General features: G+C 46.0%; 1 protein-coding gene across 1 annotated transcript in view; it reads left to right on the forward strand.

Annotated features, from left to right (window-relative positions):
• Window positions 1-5,411: 5,411 nt before the first annotated feature.
• LOC142375209 (tumor necrosis factor alpha-induced protein 2-like) overlaps window positions 5,412-21,668 on the forward strand; it is a 44,214-nt gene continuing 27,957 nt past the window's right edge. Inside the window, exons 1-9 of the mRNA XM_075459176.1 lie at window positions 5,412-5,505; window positions 7,321-7,425; window positions 9,856-10,313; window positions 10,529-10,740; window positions 15,431-15,545; window positions 15,617-15,739; window positions 17,392-17,486; window positions 18,917-19,009; window positions 19,116-19,242. Coding sequence (XP_075315291.1) covers window positions 5,499-5,505; window positions 7,321-7,425; window positions 9,856-10,313; window positions 10,529-10,740; window positions 15,431-15,545; window positions 15,617-15,739; window positions 17,392-17,486; window positions 18,917-19,009; window positions 19,116-19,242 — 1,335 coding nt within the window. The 5' untranslated portion in view covers window positions 5,412-5,498. The remainder of the gene's footprint in view (window positions 5,506-7,320; window positions 7,426-9,855; window positions 10,314-10,528; window positions 10,741-15,430; window positions 15,546-15,616; window positions 15,740-17,391; window positions 17,487-18,916; window positions 19,010-19,115; window positions 19,243-21,668) is intronic.

Here is a 21,668-nt window from a genome sequence, read left to right on the forward strand (position 1 = left end):
CGGTATGTAGTATGCGGTATGTAGTATGCAGTATGCAGTATTTAGTATGCAGTATGCGGTATGCAGTATGTAGTATGCAGTGTGCAGTATGTAGTATGTAGTATGTAGTATGGAAGTATGTAGCATGCGGTATGTAGTATGCGGTATGTAGTATGTAGTATGCAGTATGCGGTATGCAGTATGTAGTATGCAGTATGCAGTATGTAGTATGTAGTATGTAGTATGCGGTATGTAGTATGCGGTATGCAGTATGCAGTATGCAGTATGTAGTATGCAGTATGTAGTATGCAGTATGTAGTATGTAGTATGCAGTATTTAGTATGCAGTATGCGGTATGCAGTATGTAGTATGCAGTGTGCAGTATGTAGTATGTAGTATGCAGTATGTAGTATGTAGTATGCGGTATGCAGTATGCAGTATGCAGTATGTAGTATGCAGTATGTAGTATGCAGTATGTAGTATGTAGTATGCAGTATTTAGTATGCAGTATGCGGTATGCAGTATGTAGTATGCAGTGTGCAGTATGTAGTATGCAGTATGTAGTATGCAGTGTGCAGTATGTAGCATGCGGTATGTAGTATGCGGTATGTAGTATGTAGTATGTAGTTTTTAGTATGCAGTATTTAGTATGCAGTATGCGGTATGCAGTATGTATTATGCAGTATGCAGTATGCAGTATGCAGTATGTAGTATGTAGTATGCAGTATGTAGTATGCAGTATGTAGTATGTAGTATGCAGTATTTAGTATGCAGTATGCGGTATGCAGTATGTATTATGCAGTATGCAGTATGCAGTATGTAGTATGTAGTATGCAGTATTTAGTATGCAGTATGCGGTATGCAGTATGTATTATGTAGTATGCAGTATGCAGTATGTAGTATGTAGTATGCAGTATTTAGTATGCAGTATGCGGTATGCAGTATGTATTATGCAGTATGCAGTATGCAGTATGTAGTATGCAGTATGTAGTACGCAGTATGCAGCATATAGTATGCAGTATGTAGTATGCAGTATGTAGCATGCGGTATGTAGTATGCGGTATGTAGTATGTAGTATGTAGTTTTTAGTATGCAGTATTTAGTATGCAGTATGCGGTATGCAGTATGTATTATGCAGTATGCAGTATGCAGTATGCAGTATGCAGTATGTAGTATGTAGTATGCAGTATGTAGTATGCAGTATGTAGTATGTAGTATGCAGTATGTAGTATGTAGTATGCAGTATTTAGTATGCAGTAAGCGGTATGCAGTATGTATTATGCAGTATGCAGTATGCAGTATGTAGTATGTAGTATGCAGTATTTAGTATGCAGTATGCGGTATGCAGTATGTATTATGTAGTATGCAGTATGCAGTATGTAGTATGTAGTATGCAGTATGTAGTATGCAGTATGTAGTATGTAGTATGCAGTATGTAGTATGCAGTATGTAGTATGTAGTATGCAGTATTTAGTATGCAGTATGCGGTATGCAGTATGTATTATGCAGTATGCAGTATGCAGTATGTAGTATGTAGTATGCAGTATTTAGTATGCAGTATGCGGTATGCAGTATGTATTATGTAGTATGCAGTATGCAGTATGTAGTATGCAGTATGTAGTACGCAGTATGCAGCATATAGTATGCAGTATGTAGTATGCAGTATGCAGTATGTAGTATGTAGTATGTAGTATGTAGTATGCAGTATTTAGTATGCAGTATGCGGTATGCAGTATGTAGTATGCAGTATGCAGTATGTAGTATGCAGTATGCAGCATATAGTATGCAGTATGCAGTATGCAGTATGCAGTATGTAGTATGTAGTATGTAGTATGTAGTATGCAGTATTTAGTATGCAGTATGCGGTATGCAGTATGCAGTATGCAGTATGTAGTATGTAGTATGTAGTATGCAGTATTTAGTATGCAGTATGCGGTATGCAGTATGTAGTATGTAGTATGTAGTATGCAGTATGCAGTATGCAGTATGTAGTATGTAGTATGCAGTATTTAGTATGCAGTATGCGGTATGCAGTATGCAGTATGCAGTATGCGGTATGCAGTATGTAGTATGCAGTATGCAGTATGCAGTATGCGGTATGCAGTATGTAGTATGCAGTATGCAGTATGTAGTATGCAGTATGCAGCATATAGTATGCAGTATGCAGTATGCAGTATGCAGTATGCAGTATGTAGTATGTAGTATGTAGTATGCAGTATTTAGTATGCAGTATGCGGTATGCAGTATGCAGTATGCAGTATGTAGTATGTAGTATGCAGTATTTAGTATGCAGTATGCGGTATGCAGTATGTAGTATGTAGTATGCAGTATGCAGTATGTAGTATGCAGTATGTAGTACGCAGTATGCAGCATATAGTATGCAGTATGTAGTATGCAGTATGCAGTATGTAGTATGTAGTATGTAGTATGTAGTATGCAGTATTTAGTATGCAGTATGCGGTATGCAGTATGTAGTATGCAGTATGCAGTATGTAGTATGCAGTATGCAGCATATAGTATGCAGTATGCAGTATGCAGTATGCAGTATGTAGTATGTAGTATGTAGTATGTAGTATGCAGTATTTAGTATGCAGTATGCGGTATGCAGTATGCAGTATGCAGTATGTAGTATGTAGTATGTAGTATGCAGTATTTAGTATGCAGTATGCGGTATGCAGCATATAGTATGCAGTATGCAGTATGCAGTATGCAGTATGCAGTATGTAGTATGTAGTATGCAGTATTTAGTATGCAGTATGCGGTATGCAGTATGTAGTATGCAGTATGCAGTATGTATTATGCATTATGCAGTATGCAGTATGTAGTATGTAGTATGCAGTATTTAGTATGCAGTATTTAGTATGCAGTATGCGGTATTTAGTATGCAGTATGCGGTATGCAGTATGTAGTATGCGGTATGCAGTATGTAGTATGCAGTATGCAGTATGTAGTATGCAGTATTTAGTATGCAGTATGTAGTATGCAGTATGTAGTATGCAGTATGCAGTATGTAGTATGCAGTATTTAGTATGCAGTATTTAGTATGCAGTATGCGGTATGCAGTATGTAGTATGCAGTATTTAGTATGCATTATGCAGTATGCAGTATGTAGTATGTAGTATGCAGTATGTAGTATGCAGTATGCAGTATGCATTATGCAGTATGCAGTATGTAGTATGTAGTATGCAGTATGTAGTATGCAGTATGTAGTATGCATTATGCAGTATGCAGTATGTAGTATGTAGTATGTAGTACGCGGTTTCGAACACAGCCTTCCTTCCTCCAGCAGAGGGCGCTGTCAGCTCTCTGATAGGAGGATCCAGGATCAGACAGGTGACTCGGGGGTCAGCAGGTAAGCTAAACCTTTGGAAACTTCTGGATTATTTAACACCGGTTTTTGATCCGGTTCTTTTTTCCAGAGGAACAGAACCTGAACACACCACAGCTGACCCGTCACCATGACAACCGGCATGTTGTCAGCGGCTTTAACAGACTGAAGCATGAATCTGTTTTTAAAGAGTTCTGAGAGGAGAAGCAGCAGCTGGAAACACAACAACAACAACAACAACAACAACAACAACAACAACAACAACAACATCAACAAACAAACAAACAAACACAAACAACAACATCAACAAACAAACAACCAGTGAGAGCAGCTGACCCACCTGGTGATGGTGATGATGAGGACTCCTCTGATGGCCGACATACGACTACTCAAACCCGTGCACGTGCATGTGCATGTGCATGTGCATGTGCATGTGCACGTGCATGTGCATGTGCATGTGCATGTGCACGTGCTCCTGTGCACTCTGCCTGCTCTCCTCTCACCTGTTCACCTGAGCTGTGGGCCGACCCGGTTTGTAACTTCAGGTGCTGGTTCTGATTGGATCGGGTCACACTTTAATGTCAGGTGACCATGATCAGCTGATTGATCAGCTGATTGATCAGCTGATTGATCAGCTGATTGATGGTACCAGGTTCTACTGTGGAGTCCAGTCAGGCCACATGACTGTTTCCATGGTTACAGGACCTGCAGGCAGATGAGATTAGAGGCACTTTAGAGCAGCTGATCGATCCAGATACAGAGGGAGGGGGTAAGAGGCTGAGGGAGGGGGGGCAGAGGCTGGGGGGGGGGGTAAGAGACTGGGGGGGGGGGGGGGGGCTGAAGGAGTCTGGGGGAGAGGAGGCTGCTGCTCTGCAGTGGAAGTCGGGCTGAAAGTGAAAGTGTTTTTAGAACAGACATAGAAGCAGATGCTCTGAGGAGGGTCCAGTCTGCAGCATCCGGTCTGATCCTGGTTCTGATCCTGATCCTGGTTCTGATCCTGGTCCTGGTTCTGATCCTGGTTCTGATCCTGGTCCTGGTTCTGGTTCTAGTTTTGGAAATGTTGCGGTTTCTGTCCTGCAGGAGTCAGCAAAGCAAAGAGGGCGAGGAGGGTAAGATTTATATATACACATTTCAGTCAGACTAGGTGGTCTCAGGTGGTCTCAGGTGGTCTCAGACAGTCTCAGGTGGTCTCTGACAGTCTCAGGTGGTCTCAGACAGTCTCTGATAGTTTCAGGTGGTCTCAGGTGGTCTCAGACAGTCTCTGACAGTCTCTGACAGTCTCTGACAGTCTCAGGTGGTCTCAGACAGTCTCTGACAGTCTCAGGTGGTCTCTGACAGTCTCTGACAGTCTCAGGTGGTCTCAGACAGTCTCTGACAGTCTCAGGTGGTCTCAGGTGGTCTCTGACAGTCTCAGGTGGTCTCTGACAGTCTCAGGTGGTCTCTGACAGTCTCAGGTGGTCTCAGACAGTCTCTGATAGTTTCAGGTGGTCTCAGGTGGTCTCAGACAGTCTCTGACAGTCTCTGACAGTCTCTGACAGTCTCTGACAGTCTCAGGTGGTCTCAGACAGTCTCTGACAGTCTCAGGTGGTCTCTGACAGTCTCTGACAGTCTCAGGTGGTCTCTGACAGTCTCTGATAGTCTCAGGTGGTCTCAGACAGTCTCTGACAGTCTCAGGTGGTCTCAGGTGGTCTCTGACAGTCTCAGGTGGTCTCTGACAGTCTCAGGTGGTCTCAGGTGGTCTCTGACAGTCTCAGGTGGTCTCAGGTGGTCTCTGACAGTCTCTGATAGTCTCAGGTGGTCTCAGACAGTCTCTGACAGTCTCAGGTGGTCTCAGGTGGTCTCTGACAGTCTCAGGTGGTCTCTGACAGTCTCAGGTGGTCTCTGACAGTCTCTGACAGTCTCAGGTGGTCTCAGACAGTCTCTGACAGTCTCAGGTGGTCTCAGGTGGTCTCAGGTGGTCTCTGACAGTCTAAGGTGTTCTATGACAGTCTCCCCCCGGTTGTGGATAGAGGCTGACAGATGGAGCAGGAAGTGAGGATGAGGGCTCCTCCCGCCGGCTCACAGGCGGGGAGGGTTGAACTGTTTCTCTCCGACTTTAGAGGCCACGCCCACCAGCCTGACGGAGGCTGAGCAGTGGAAGCAGGCAGAGGTGGAGGAGCGTCCCGCGGCTGCAGGGTGCAGGAGGACGGGGATGAGAGGTATGACGGCGGGGGGGGGGCTCATTGGTCTGACTGTCAGCTGTCTGCGCGGCTGTGTGAGTTTCAGCTGTTGTTGATGTGCGCGTTTCTCTGGAAAACTCTGAAGGTGAATCCGTTCAGTCCGCTAGTTCTATCTATCTATCTATCTATCTATCTATCTATCTATCTATCTATCTATCTATCTATCTATCTATCTATCTATCCGTCCATCCATCCATCCATCCATCCATCCATCTATCTATCTAAATTTATTTCCTTTGTTAAGCCAGGACAGATGATCTCTTCTTCCAGGGAGTTCTGGCCATGAAAGATTTATTGACTATTTACATGTTAGTAAAATGAGGCAGGCCAAACTAGATCAAACAAAAGGCTCCATATAAGGTAACACCATATAAGGTAACACCATATAAGGTAACTCCATATAAGGTAACTCCATATAAGGTAACATCATATAAGGTAACATCATATAAGGTAACACCATATAAGGTAACTCCATATAAGGTAACACCATATAAGGTAACACCATTTAAGGTAACTCCATATAAGGTAACACCATATAAGGTAACTCCATATAAGGTAACTCCTTATAAGGTAACACCATATAAGGTAACTCCATATAAGGTAACACCATATAAGGTAACACCATATAAGGTAACTCCTTATAAGGTAACACCATATAAGGTAACTCCATATAAGGTAACTCCATATAAGGTAACATCATATAAGGTAACTCCATATAAGGTAACACCATTTAAGGTAACACCATATAAGGTAACACCATATAAGGTAACACCATATAAGGTAACACCATATAAGGTAACATCATATAAGGTAACACCATATAAGGTAACATCATATAAGGTAACTCCATATAAGGTAACACCATTTAAGGTAACTCCATATAAGGTAACACCATATAAGGTAACATCATATAAGGTAACACCATATAAGGTAACACCATATAAGGTAACACCATATAAGGTAACTCCATATAAGGTAACACCATATAAGGTAACTCCTTATAAGGTAACACCATATAAGGTAACTCCTTATAAGGTAACACCATATAAGGTAACACCATATAAGGTAACTCCTTATAAGGTAACACCATATAAGGTAACACCATATAAGGTAACTCCTTATAAGGTAACACCATATAAGGTAACACCATATAAGGTAACACCATATAAGGTAACTCCTTATAAGGTAACACCATATAAGGTAACACCATATAAGGTAACATCATATAAGGAAACTCCTTATATGGTAACACCATATAAGGTAACACCATATAAGGTAACTCCTTATAAGGTAACACCATATAAGGTAACACCATATAAGGTAACACCATATAAGGTAACACCATATAAGGTAACTCCATATAAGGTAACACCATATAAGGTAACACCATATAAGGTAACTCCATATAAGGTAACACGGATGCGGACTTCAAAAACACCAAACTAGATTTATTTTTCAAAACAAGGTCAACACAAAGATAACAAAGTAAACAGTGATAAAACAAAGGCTAAGGCTATGAAAAACACTGAACTGGACTTGACATGATAATACTTAACTTGGCGTGAATGGTATTGACGGGTAGGATTTGGCAAAGTATTATCCCGGTATCACCCGGTGATAAATAATTATGATTACAATGAATAGATTTCCAATTGGCTTGAATTGGACTATACTATTTAATTGCCTTGAGATGACATTTGTTGTATTTGGCGCTATATAAATAAAGATGAATTGAATTGAGTCCAGATGTTCCCCTGCAGAACCACAGCTTCATTCATCTTCCTGAATGTCCAGCAGGAGGCGCCGAGGAGAACCCCGAAGGATCCAGGAGGAGGCTGCCCAGATTGAAGATCCCAGCAAAGATCTGGATCCACCGCAGACTGAAGAACCAGCATGAAGGTCAGAACCAGTAGAACCGGGTCAGTAACTCAGATTACAGACTGGCCACCTGGTGGGCTCTCTGTTCCCAAATATAAAAATATTAAATTAATACATAAAAAAATATATAACCAGTAAACAAACAACACAGGACCATCGTGAGCCGGTGGTCCGACCCGGCTGAGTAACACGACACCTGATAAAAGTCCAACTAAAGGCACAATGCAGCCGTTCAAAGCTTTAAAGCAAACTCATAAGGTCTGTAGTGCTCACCGAGCCCGGTCCAGTTGGGCTCTCAGGGGAGACCAGCACCAAGCCAGAACAAGAACCTGCAAATACGCAGGAATAGACTGAAAACAGACACCCAGAAGGATTAGGAACAGACCCGGGAGACCAGGAACATGGTGGGCCAAAGTTCTGGTGGTATCAGCAGGAGGCCGGAGGCAGAAGGATGGGGAACTGGTGACTGCAGCCAGGCTGGAGAAGCAGGAAACAGGAAGTATAACAGGAAACAGGAAGTATAACAGGAAGTATAACAGGAAGTAAAACAGGAAGTATAACAGGAAGTTTTTTTTTTAAACTTTATTTAAACAAGGTAAACACAAACAAGAAAATACAAACAAGTAAGGCAATTACAACAATATAACTTGTAGATAACATAGTAGAGGCGTAGTATTTCGAAAAGGTTTAAGGTATTGTTGATAAGAAAAAATAAATAAAGAAATAAAATTTACAGCAAGGGGATTCGTATATTAGGATTGACATACATTGGTGGGCAATTCAATCAAAAATTCCATCAGGACTTCGTATGATTCAATACATTTCAGAGATTTTAAATATAATTGAAATTCAGATAAAAATATGTTAAAGACTGGGGATGATCTTAGTACTCTTTGTTTATGAATAAAAAATTTGGCCAAACAAAAAATAAGGTTACAACAGAGTTCTATAGTTTTGTTTTCCAATAACACTCCAAAGGTTACCATATCTCTAGAAATAGATTCAGGAAGTGTAATTTTTGATTTGATCCATTTTTCTAAGCAATTCCAAAATGTTCTGGTTTGGTTGCATTCATAAAGATATGGTCTATCGTTTCTACATCACTCTCACAAAATGAGCATTTATTGTCATCAATATTAAAGCGATTTCTTAGTAGTTCTTTTGAGGGATAAATTGCATTTAAAATTTTAAAGTGTGTTTCTTTAGCTTTGGGTTGTATGGGGAGCTTTAAATAAAGAGTTCTTAACCTTTCAATAGACTTTTTCCCAAATTTGCAAAGAATGTTATTTTTATTTATTTTCCCAGGGAATAAAGTTTCGTTTAGACAGCTTCTAATTGTGTGATTATTGAATTTTGGGTCAGTGAATGATTATTCCATTAATAAACAGATGGGGTAATTGTGGGGATATGGGATGATATGTTATTATATTTTTAAACTGATTAGTAAATTGTTTTGGTAAGGCATTATATAATCTGGTAAATTCAGCTTTTGGGGGAAAGAATTGATATTTTGCACAAAATTGTTCATAGTTTAACATGCAACCATTAGCATCCATTAAGTGTATAATAGACCAAATATTCTTCTCCATCCAATCTTTGTAAAATAAGGATTTATTGCGATGTAGTATGAATCTGTTATTCCATATGATAGATGAGTGCGGTAAGTAGTTATGTACGTAGAGCAATTATAACAGGAAGTATAACAGGAAGTATAACAGGAAGTAAAACAGGACGTATAACAGGAAGTAATAGCAGGAAACATGAAGTATAACAGGAAACAGGAAGTAAAACAGGAAGTATAACAGGAAGTAATAGCAGGAAACAGGAAGTATAACAGAAAGTAAATCAGGAAGTATAAGAGGAAACAGGAAGTATAACAGGAAGTATATCAGGAAGTAGAACAGGAAACAGGAAGTATAACAGGAAGTAATAGCAGGAAACAGGAAGTATAACAGGAAGTATATCAGGAAGTATAACAGGAAACAGGAAGTATAACAGGAAGTAAAACAGGAAGTATATCAGGAAGTATAACAGGAAACAGGAAGTATAACAGGAAGTATATCAGGAAGTATAACAGGAAGTAATAGCAGGAAGTAGAACAGGAAACAGGAAGTATAACAGGAAGTAATAGCAGGAAACAGGAAGTATATCAGGAAGTATATCAGGAAGTATAACAGGAAACAGGAAGTATAACAGGAAGTAAAACAGGAAACAGGAAGTATAACAGGAAGTAAAACAGGAAGTATATCAGGAAGTATAACAGGAAGTTATAGCAGGAAACAGGAAGTATAACAGGAAGTAATAACAGGAAGACTGATGTCATGCTGCTGCTTTTCTGGTTTTATTTAAACACCTTCCATCTGAAGGCGCCTGAGACACTGAGACACACTGTCCCACTGTTTAATGGAACTGACCCAGAGGCGTCTCAGCTGAAACTCTGTCTGGTTCCAGGGGACGAGTCGGAGCAACAGCTGGAGGAGCAGCTGGAGCAGCTGGAGCAGCTGGAGCAGCTGGAGCAGGTCAGCAGGAGGCTGATCCTCAGGGAGGAGGAGCTCTTCAGTCAGGACTCCCCCCGAGAGGAGGACGAGGACCAGCTGCAGCAGGACCTGGAGGCTCTGAGTGTCCAGATGTGGATGGCCGTCCACGACACCTTCCCCTCCTCCACCTGCTCCCCCGCTGCAGGACACCTGCAGGTGCTGAGGAGTGCCGTGGCCTCCATCCAGCTGCAGGAGCAGCAGGACCGGCGCTGGGCGGCCCGTCCACAGGACCGGGTCCCGGTGTGGCGTCCCCAGAGGTCTCTGAGCACTCACAATGTGCTGCTGCAGACCATGGTGGTGGGCCGGCTGAGGAGGGCTGCAGAGGACGAGTCCAGCGGAGCGGATCAGCTGTCCTCAGGGGTGAAGAGACAGGTGAGACAGGTCAGCTGTCCTCAGGGGTGAAGAGACAGGTGAGACACATCAGCTGTCCTCAGGTGAGACAGGTCAGCTGTCCTCAGCTGTGAAGAGACAGGTGAGACAGGTCAGCTGTCCTCAGGGGTGAAGAGACAGGTGAGGACAGCTGATCAGCTGGGATGCTTTCTGAGAGACGGACCCACTGTCCCCCTGGTTCTGTCCCCCTGTCCCAGGTGTGCTCTGCGGGGAAGTGTCTCCAGGACGACCTGCTGACGGTGGTGAGGACGGTGAGGGACAGCTACCCCGCACAGATGGACATCCTGAACGTCTACGCCGGACTCTACCATCAGAGCTTCTCTGCCCGTCTGACGGAGCTGGCGTCCTCTGGGCTGGACGAGGACGACTGCAGCTACCTGCTGTTCTGGGTCAACCACTACTACCCCAGGTGAGCGGCGTCCCAGCGAAGCCCACTCGTCAGGGTTTGGTTTTTCTACAACCGGTCTACATGTGTTTTGAGGACTTGGAGAAGGCGTTCGACCGTGTCCCTCGGGGACTCTTGTGGGGGGTGCTCCGGGAGTATGGAGTGCCGGACTCCTTGATATGGGCTGTTCGGTCTCTGTATGACCGGTGTCAGAGTTTGGTCCGCATTGCCGGCAGTAAGTCGGACATGTTTCCTGTGAGGGTTGGACTCCGTCAGGGCTGCCCTTTGTCACCGATTCTGTTCATAATTTTTATGGACAGAATTTCTAGGCGCAGCCAGGGCGTTGAGGGGGTCCGGTTTGGCGACCTCAGAATCGGGTCTCTGCTTTTTGCGGACGATTTGGTTCTGTTGGCGTCCTCAGGCCGTGACCTTCAGCTCTCACTGGAGCGGTTCGCAGCCGAGTGTGAAGCGGCTGGGATGAGAATCACCACCTCCAAATCCGAGACCATGGTCCTCAGCCGGAAAAGGGTGGAATGCTCTCTCCGGGTCGGGAATGAGATCCTTCCCCAAGTGGAGGAGTTCAAGTATCTGTGGGTCTTGTTCACGAGTGAGGGACGAATGGAGCAGGAGATTGACAGGCGGATCGGTGCGGCGTCTGCAGTGATGCGGGCTCTGCACCGGCCCGTCGGGGTGAAGAAGGAGCTGAGCCAGAAGGCCAAGCTCTCGATTTACCGGACAGTCTATGTTCCTACCCTCACCTATGGTCACGAGCTGTGGGTAGTGACCGAAAGAACGAGATCCTACCCTCACCTATGGTCACGAGCTGTGGGTAGGGACCGAAAGAACGAGATCCTACCCTCACCTATGGTCACGAGCTGTGGGTAGTGACCTAAAGAACGAGATCTTACCCTCACCTGTGGGCACGAGCTGTGGGTAGTGACCGAAAGAACGAGATCCTACCCTCACCTATGGTCACGAGCTGTGGGTAGTGACCGAAAGAACGAGATCCTACCCTCACCTATGGTCACGAGCTGTGGGTAGTGACCGAAAGAACGAGATCCTACCCTCACCTATGGTCACGAGCTGTGGGTAGGGACCGAAAGAACGAGATCGCGAATACAAGCGGCCGAAATGAGTTTCCTCCGCAGGGTGTCTGGGCTCTCCCTTAGAGATAGGGGGAGAAGCTCGGTCATCCGGGAGGGGCTCGGAGTAGAACCGCTGCTCCTCCGCATCCAGAGGAGTCAGATGAGGTGGCTCGGGCATCTGGTTAGGATGCCTCCTGGGGCATCTGGTTAGGATGCCTCCTGGGGCATCTGGTTAGGATGCCTCCTGGGGCATCTGGTTAGGATGCCTCCTGGGGCATCTTGTTAGGATGCCTCCTGGGGCATCTGGTTAGGACGCCTCCTGGGGCATCTGGTTAGGATGCCTCCTGGGGCATCTTGTTAGGATGCATCCTGGGGCATCTTGTTAGGATGCCTCCTGGGGCATCTGGTTAGGATGCCTCCTGGGGCATCTGGTTAGGATGCCTCCTGGGGCATCTTGTTAGGACGCCTCCTGGGGCATCTGGTTAGGACGCCTCCTGGGGCATCTTGTTAGGATGCATCCTGGGGCATCTGGTTAGGATGCCTCCTGGGGCATCTGGTTAGGATGCCTCCTGGGGCATCTTGTTAGGATGCATCCTGGGGCATCTGGTTAGGATGCCTCCTGGGGCATCTTGTTAGGATGCATCCTGGGGCATCTTGTTAGGACGCCTCCTGGGCAGGGCTCTAGAGTGCGACCTCAATGGTGCGCCTAAAAAAAATCTCAGGTCGCACCGGTGCAACCACCCGTTCGAGGAAAAAAAAAAAAAAAAAAAGTCTACGCGACTCTGAAAGTCTCCCTTTGGTTCAACAACAGACACACGTTAGACCCATATCGTGGTCTAAACCAATCAGAGATAGTGAAGGGCGGGGCCCCCTCTGATTGGCCCGTGTACGTGTGTGTAACACGAGCGTTCTGTAGAACCTCGGCTCGTCAGATAAACAGTGGATGTAGCCGCGGGTGATAAGATGAAAAGAACGATTGACAACTTTTTGGTTAAGTTAAGGCGTGATTCGTCCGAAAATAACCACAACCAATGCTCTGACACGGAGCCATCAACCTCCCACGTTATGTCATGCCCTGGTCCAGAGCTAGCATCCGGAGCTAGCACCCGGAGCTAGCATCAGATAATGAGCTAGCATCAGATAATGAGCTAGCATCAGATAATGAGCTAGCATCTGGAGCTAGCATCCAGAGCTAGCATCCGGAGCTAGCATCAGATAATGAGCTAGCATCTGGAGCTAGCATCCGGAGCTAGCATCCGGAGCTAGCATCCAGAGCTATCATCAGATAATGAGCCACATACAATTGACTCCAAGCCAGAACCAACTGAAATTAAAAGGGATATAAAAGTGTATACATTTCTAAGAGAGCGGCTTGACCAGTTTCCCTGGCTAAAATACAGTAAAGCCGATAATATAATGCACTGCATTTACTGTAAAGTGTGGCAATAGTGCATTTGTGACTCGTTCTAATACATTTCGAATTGAAACGCTGAAAAAGCCCAACGCATCTATGAAACACATCACCTGCTCAGTGTCCCCTCTCCCTGCTGCCTTTCAGCAGCAGCAAACAGAGATGATAATCAAGTTTAACGTTGCCGACCATATTGCAAAAGTTCCCTTCACTAAGTTCAAGTCCGAAATAATTCTTCAGAAGAAAAATGGCTTGAACATAAACCCGACGTACTGCAATGATGTCACGTGCGCACAATCTATAGGAGTCATCGCAGATACATTGAAAAAAAGACGTCTGTGCTAATTGCTAACAGTGAGTACATGATCAGGAACGCGTCAGAGTGTACGGCCGTATCTGAGGAGAGGAAGACCGGTGAATACACTGAGATAGATATATATATATATATATATTAACCCAACTACAGGAGTTGGCCATCCGAGGGGCCTGTGACTGCAATGCAGGATAGTCCATAAGACATTGAGATGTTCAGTGTGAAGCCCTTAAAACACTTGCAATTTTAATTTAGATTTTCTTTTTATTTAACTTATCTTGAGATGTTTTAAGTTTAAATTTCAGGCCAGTGAAGCACTTTAAGCACCAACACTTTTTCAGTAAGTTAAGTTCAGTAAGTTTGTAGAATTGTGCTTCAAATAAAGAACTTTATTTTGACCAGATTGCCAGTTAATAGACATATATGGACAGAGATTTTAAAATAAATAAATAAAGTGAACCTGTAAAACTGCGGTGTTAAATGCAATGCCTCCTGGACGCCTCCCTGGTTTATTTAGTGGTTTTTAGGTTTTATTTTGTAGTTTTGGTTTTATTTTGTAGTTTTTCTGTTTTATTTTGTAGGTTTTGTTTTATTTTGTAGTTTTTCTGTTTTATTTTGTAGGTTTTGTTTTATTTTGTAGTTTTTCTGTTTTATTTTGTAGTTTTTTTGGTTTTATTTTGTGACTTTGTGTCAGATGTTGTTTTTTTCTGTGTTTTCCTGTTTGTGTTCTCAGTATTTTGGAGTTCTGGTTCTGAATCAGGATGTATTCAGTCTGTATCAGTTCTGTTGGTGGCCTTTTTCTTTCTGGTCTCTCTTTTAGGATTCGCCTCAGTTGTTGTTCTTGCTTTAGTTTTATATCTGATGACGTCTCGGTTCTGGTTCTCCAGTTCTGCCTCCAGCTGCTCTGCTTTTGGGCCTTTAAGCTGGAATGTAAAGCTCTCAGCTGCATGTGTCTAACATCTGTTCAGCGTCAGCTTCCAGATGTGCCAGACTCTGTTCCTGTTAGCCGTAAATCAGCTTTAGTTACAGAGATTCTTCTGCGTGGTTTTTACTCTCTGATGGTTTCTGAATTTTCTGATCACGAGGAGAACAGATCAAACCGTTTTATCGCTCCTTATCTGTCCACAGAAACATGTGGAATCGATATATCTGATAAGATCCAGTAACTTCCTGCATTCCAGCAGCCCACAGGCTGGAGAAACATTCCAATAAAACCAATAAAACCAATAAGAGAACTATAGAGAGGCATTAACAAAGGTCCAAAACAACTTCAGATGAATAAAAACAAGGTGTAAACACAGTTCACCTGTCTGTGTAGTGTTGGGGCAGAGGGACAGCTGACAGGTGTGTGTTACAGTCACAGAACATGGACCGAAGCCAGGAGGCAGAAACCTGATCCCAGGAACCAAAGTGTGGAGACACCAAGAAGAGAAGAAAACTGTAGATTTATTTGAGTTAATTAATTTATTTTAATAGGGACAATGCACATTAATGAACATCAGTATAAAAACAAATGTAAATATGCCGGATTATAGCTGCAAAGCTAGTTTTCATCCGTAGTCCCGAGGCAGGCAAACACACAAGAAAGAAATATAATACACAATAGAAGCATCACAGGGAATGTTTAGAGTCTAATGGTCACATGACTGGTTTGCTTTCAGCCATAGTTTGAGCTATATATGGGAGTATACTGTACAGTATATACTCCTATATATAGTATATACTGTATATACTTTACATACCAGGTGTTTACTGTATATATTAGCAGAAATGAGAAAAGACAAAGTGAATTTAGTTGTAGGGTTAATGGAAAGCTGAATAAAGTGTAAGCAGGCCCTTTATTTATGTATTTGTATCTGTATGAGGCTGCAGAGATCTTTCCTGATGTTTGTGTCTGTCTCTCAGTGAGATACTGAAGCACGAAGAGCTGGACGGACAGATAAACTCGGCCTCTCTGGGTCCTCTGCTGCTGCAGGAGGACTGGATCCGCCTGGAGGAGCAGTACCTGAGCAGCAGAGAGGTGAGATGCTGCCTGCTGGGAGCTCTGCCATGAAGGTCAGAGGTCAGCTGACCTGTTTCCGTCTCCTGCAGGAGAAGATGAAGCTGTGGCTGAACGCGGCTCTGAGGAAGGAGGAGGAGGACTGGCTGAGCGGCAGCACGCCCGAACTCATCGACACCTATTACTTCAGTCCGCTGGCCATCGATGTCATACAGGTGAGATACAGGCGAGACTCGTACAGGTGAGACTCATACAGGCGAGACTCGTACGGGTGAGACTCGTACAGGCGAGACTCGTACAGGTGAGATACAGGCGAGACTCGTACAGGTGAGATACAGGCGAGACTCGTACAGGTGAGATACAGGTGAGACTCGTACAGGTGAGACACGTACGGGCGAGACTCGTACGGGCGAGACTCGTACAGGTGAGATACAGGCGAGACTCGTACGGGCGAGACTCGTACGGGCGAGACTCGTACAGGTGAGATACAGGCGAGACTCGTACGGGTGAGACTCGTACAGGTGAGATACAGGCGAGACTCGTACGGGTGAGACTCGTACAGGTGAGATACAGGCGAGACTCGTACAGGTGAGATACAGGTGAGACTCGTACAGGTGAGACACGTACGGGCGAGACTCGTACGGGCGAGACTCGTACAGGTGAGATACAGGCGAGACTCGTACGGGTGAGACTCGTACAGGTGAGATACAGGCGAGACTCGTACAGGTGAGATACAGGTGAGACTCGTACAGGTGAGACACGTACGGGCGAGACTCGTACGGGCGAGACTCGTACAGGCGAGACTCGTACAGGTGAGATACAGGCGAGACTCGTACGGGTGAGACTCGTACAGGTGAGATACAGGCGAGACTCGTACAGGTGAGATACAGGTGAGACACGTACGGGCGAGACTCGTACAGGCGAGACTCGTACAGGTGAGATACAGGCGAGACTCGTACGGGTGAGATACAGGCGAGACTCGTACAGGTGAGACTCGTACGGGCGAGACTCGTACGGGTGAGACTCGTACAGGCGAGACTCGTACAGGTGAGATACAGGCGAGACTCGTACGGGTGAGATACAGGCGAGACTCGTACAGGTGAGATACAGGCGAGACTCGTACGGGTGAGATACAGGTGAGACTCGTACGGGTGAGATACAGGCGAGACTCGTACGGGTGAGATACAGGCGAGACTCGTACGGGTGAGATACAGGCGAGACTCGTACAGGTGAGATACAGGCGAGACTCGTACAGGTGAGATACAGGCGAGACTCGTACAGGTGAGATACAGGCGAGACTCGTACAGGTGAGACTCGTACAGGTGAGATACAGGCGAGACTCGTACAGGTGAGATACAGGCGAGACTCGTACAGGTGAGATACAGGCGAGACTCGTACAGGTGAGACTCGTACGGGTGAGATACAGGCGAGACTCGTACAGGTGAGACTCGTACGGGTGAGATACAGGCGAGACTCGTACAGGTGAGACTCGTACAGGCGAGACTCGTACAGGTGAGACTCGTACGGGTGAGATACAGGCGAGACTCGTACAGGTGAGACTCGTACGGGTGAGATACAGGCGAGACTCGTACAGGTGAGACTCGTACGGGTGAGATACAGGCGAGACTCGTACAGGTGAGCTACAGGCGAGACTCGTACAGGTGAGATACAGGCGAGACTCGTACAGGTGAGATACAGGCGAGACTCGTACGGGTGAGACTCGTACAGGTGAGATACAGGCGAGACTCGTACAGGTGAGACTCGTACAGGTGAGATACAGGTGAGACTCGTACAGGTGAGACTCGTACAGGCGAGACTCGTACAGGTGAGACTCGATCTGTATTAATGTGAATTCTTTGTGTTTCAGGTGATAAACACCTCCCTGACTGAGTTCAGCTGTGCCATCAAAGACCAGAGCAAAGCGCAGCGGCTCACAGTTCACCTGGAAAACTTCCTCTGCAGGTAGACCACACCCACCACACACCCACAGACCAATCAGGATGCAGTTTGCATCGTCTGTCATGTAAAATCCGCATGGTGTTCCTCAGGGCTCTGCTATGAGCCCACTGCTGTTCCTCAGGAATATTAAGCCCTATTCGGACGGGACTAGTTTAATGGGGGGACCTGGGGTAAAGTAATAATAACCGGGAAATCTAGTCCCGTCCGAACGCGCCATGTCAGTAAAGATAGCGGAGTATGTCGGTAAACTTTGCCGAGAATTCTACCTCCTGTGAAACGGTCCGGAGTATCTACCATAGGTAATACTAATCCCGTGCGAATGCGACCTTCGGTAATAAGTACGGAATATATCGTCACATCCTTTTAAAGAGAGAAACAATTAGGTGTAAAATAGAAAATGACACTTAAGTTTCGTTGTGCAATCCTTTTTTTAAACTATACTTTACATTCAGGTAAAATAAGTATCCTGAGCAAAACTTTTGGTGAGCAGTACTTTACATTAAGGTCAAAAATGAATTAATCTTCTGTTCTGTTATACTGTACAATACGTTTTAGTAATACTTATCATTCAGGTAAACAAACAAAAAAGTCTTCTGCGTTTGTATACAATAATTTTGGAGCAGAATGCTTTATATTCAAGAAAACTCCTCCCATGTTAGATGAATAGTACAGGGATTTCTTGTCCCGTCCGAATTGGTCATTTCTTCTCCCTGGCGTCGTCTGGTTAACCAACATTACCATACGTCCCCCCATTGAACTAATCCCGTCCGAATAGGGCTTTAATGAGCTCATGCATTAGTCCTGATGTTCAGTCCCACATTGGTCCCAGCCGTCCTTTTGTCCCACATTGTCCCCAGCTGTCCTTTTGTCCCACATTGTTCCCAGTTGTCCTTTTGTCCCACATTGTCCCCAGCCGTCCTTTTGTCCCACATTGTCCCCAGTTGTTCTTTTGTCCCACATTGTTCCCAGCCGTCCTTTTGTCCCACATTGTCCCCAGTTGTCCTTCTGTCCCACATTGTCCCCAGTTGTCCTTTTGTCCCACATTGTTCCCAGTTGTCCTGTCCCACATTGTCCCCAGCCGTCCTTTTGTCCCACATTGTCCCCAGCTGTCCTTTTGTCCCACATTGTCCCCAGTTGTTCTTTTGTCCCACATTGTTCCCAGCCGTCCTTTTGTCCCACATTGTCCCCAGCTGTTCTTTTGTCCCACATTGTCCCCAGTTGTTCTTTTGTCCCACATTGTTCCCAGCCGTCCTTTTGTCCCACATTGTCCCCAGCCGTCCTTTTGTCCCACATTGTCCCCAGCTGTCCTTTTGTCCCACATTGTCCCCAGTTGTTCTTTCGTCCCACATTGTTCCCAGCCGTCCTTTTGTCCCACATTGTCCCCAGTTGTCCTTCTGTCCCACATTGTTGTCCTTTCTGAACTTGTCCTCCAGCTATCAGAAGTGTCTGGAGGACTTTGTGAGGGGGAACCACAGTAATGTCCTCTCGGTGGTGAAAGCTCAGCTGGTGTGTGAGCAGCAGCTCAGGTGAGTTCGCACCTGCGTCACCATGGAACCTGTGATCCCCCAAAGCATTCTGGGATGTGTAGGATCTAAGCCCTGCTGCTGATTGGCTGGCTCTACTTGTCCGCAGGGATTACATCACAGGTCAAACAGGAAGTGTGTCCGAGGAGCAGAGGCGCCGCTGTGTGGACGCTCTGTCTGCCCTGAGGGATTGTGGGTACAGGTGCTTCACCGGTCCTCTGAACACCCGCATGAAGGTACAAACATGTCTGACCTCTGACCTCAATTCAAGAGTTTATTGTCATTGTCAAAAAAAAGCCAACGAAATTTAGTTTGGAGTACAAACACAGTAATAGTAGATCCAAAGTGCACCAAAGACAAAAAGTGACACCAGTGCTTGATTCCCTCCTTCCCCCATCCCGCTTACAACAAAGTGCAACAGAGTTTTAGGTGCTTGCTACCCGCCCCCCTCACACACACCCATACATCTAAATAAATACACAACAACCTTCCAGCCCCAGTATAAATAAAGAGTTAAACGTTAACGTTTAGGCAGCAGTGATTGGTTCCAAAGTCTTATGGCCTGAGGGTATAGGCTGTTGGCCAGTCTTTTAGTCCGGGTCTGTAGGGACCTGTGCCTTCTACCTGAGGGCAGCAGCTGGAAAAGGTGATGAGCAGGATGTTCTGCACTCTCCGTAGACAGCGCGTGGTGTAGATGGTACTGAGCTCTGGGAGAGGCGTTCCCCGCTGTTTTCACCACGCGCTGGAGTGCATGCTGGTCTGCTTTGGAGGAGCTAGAGAACCACACCAGGAACCCATAAGTCAGAACACTGCTGGTGGCACAGTTGTAGAAGTTCACCAGCAGTGGTCTGGTGATGTCGTAGCTCCTCAGCTTCCTGGGGTAGAGAAGGAGTTGTTGGGCCTTTCCGGTTGCTGAGGCAATGTGAGTGGTCCAGGACAGGTCCTCCGCTATGGTCACCTGTCAGGTTGGTGTGTGAGGAGGGAGGACACGGATGCGGACTTTCCAAAAACAAGGTAGATTTATTAAACAAAAACAAAGTGTCAACATAAAACACGGCTGAGCCGGAGAAAAACGTAGCTATAACCAAAACAAACAAACGGACATGGCACGGAATAAATAAATAAATACTTCGTGATATCAAGGAACATGGAGTGAGCAGGAATCGTGCATGGATGGCAAACGTGAATATCAACAAAGATCCGGCCAACTGACAGGGGAGGCAGGAAACTAAATAGGGAGTGAGAGTGATTGGAGAGTGAGTGCAGCTGAGGGAAAAACACAGGTGAAGTGAGTGAACCTAATGAACAAAGTGCAGGGAAACTAAGGCATGACTAAACTAAACATGGACTGAGAAACAAAAGCATAACCTAAAACATGAAAACTGAAAACGAGTCCCTGGCCGTGACAGAGCCCCCCCCCCCACACAAGGGGTGGATCCCAGACAACCCTTAACAGTCTGAGGGTGGGAGGGAGGGAGGGGCTCGAAGCCGGTCAGGCAGGGGACCAGAAACGGGCATGTGGTACCGGCTTCGGGCAGCAGGAGGCCGTGGTCTGGCGGACGCCCAGACCGCAGACGGCGTGGCAGGAACAGGCGGTGGCCTGGCGGACCACATTGGTCCCAGTCGTCCTCTTGTCCCACATTGGTCCCAGTCGTCCTTTTGTCCCACATTGGTCCCAGTCGTCCTTTTGTCCCACATTGGTCCCAGTCGTCCTCTTGTCTCACATTGGTCCCAGTCGTCCTTTTGTCCCACATTGGTCCCAGTCGTCCTTTTGTCCCACATTGTTCCCAGTCGTCCTTTTGTCCCACATTGGTCCCAGTCGTCCTCTTGTCTCACATTGGTCCCAGTCGTCCTTTTGTCCCACATTGGTCCCAGTCGTCCTTTTGTCCCACATTGTTCCCAGTCGTCCTTTTGTCCCACATTGGTCCCAGTCGTCCTTTTGTCCCACATTGGTCCCAGTCGTCCTCTTGTCTCACATTGGTCCCAGTCGTCCCTTTGTCTCACATTGGTCCCAGTCGTCCTCTTGTCTCACATTGGTCCCAGTCGTCCTTTTGTCCCACATTGTTCCCAGTTGTCCTTTTGTCCCACATTGGTCCCAGTCGTCCTCTTGTCTCACATTGGTCCCAGTCGTCCCTTTGTCTCACATTGGTCCCAGTCGTCCTCTTGTCTCACATTGGTCCCAGTCGTCCCTTTGTCTCACATTGGTCCCAGTCGTCCTCTTGTCTCACATTGGTCCCAGTCGTCCTTTTGTCCCACATTGTTCCCAGTTGTCCTCTTGTCCCACATTGGTCCCAGTCGTCCTCTTGTCCCACATTGGTCCCAGTTGTCCTCTTGTCCCACATTGGTCCCAGTCGTCCTCTTGTCCCACATTGTTCCCAGCCGTCCCTTTGTCCCACATTGGTCCCAGTCGTCCTTTTGTCCCACATTGTTCCCAGTCGTCCTTTTGTCCCACATTGGTCCCAGTCGTCCTCTTGTCCCACATTGTTCCCAGTTGTTCTGTTGTCCCCTGAATACATCCCAATCTGTGTGGTGGAAACAGTCCTGGAGCAAAGGAACAACGTCCTCTGGCCAAATTCTCACCGTTCGGACGGTAGTCTCAGCACTCTTGATCTTGGGTGTATACTGAGGATGCAGTAGAAGGGAGAGGTGGTCTGACAGACCC

The sequence above is a fragment of the Odontesthes bonariensis genome, chromosome 24, assembly GCF_027942865.1.
Source record: "Odontesthes bonariensis isolate fOdoBon6 chromosome 24, fOdoBon6.hap1, whole genome shotgun sequence".
Taxonomy (NCBI): Eukaryota; Metazoa; Chordata; class Actinopteri; order Atheriniformes; family Atherinopsidae; genus Odontesthes; species Odontesthes bonariensis.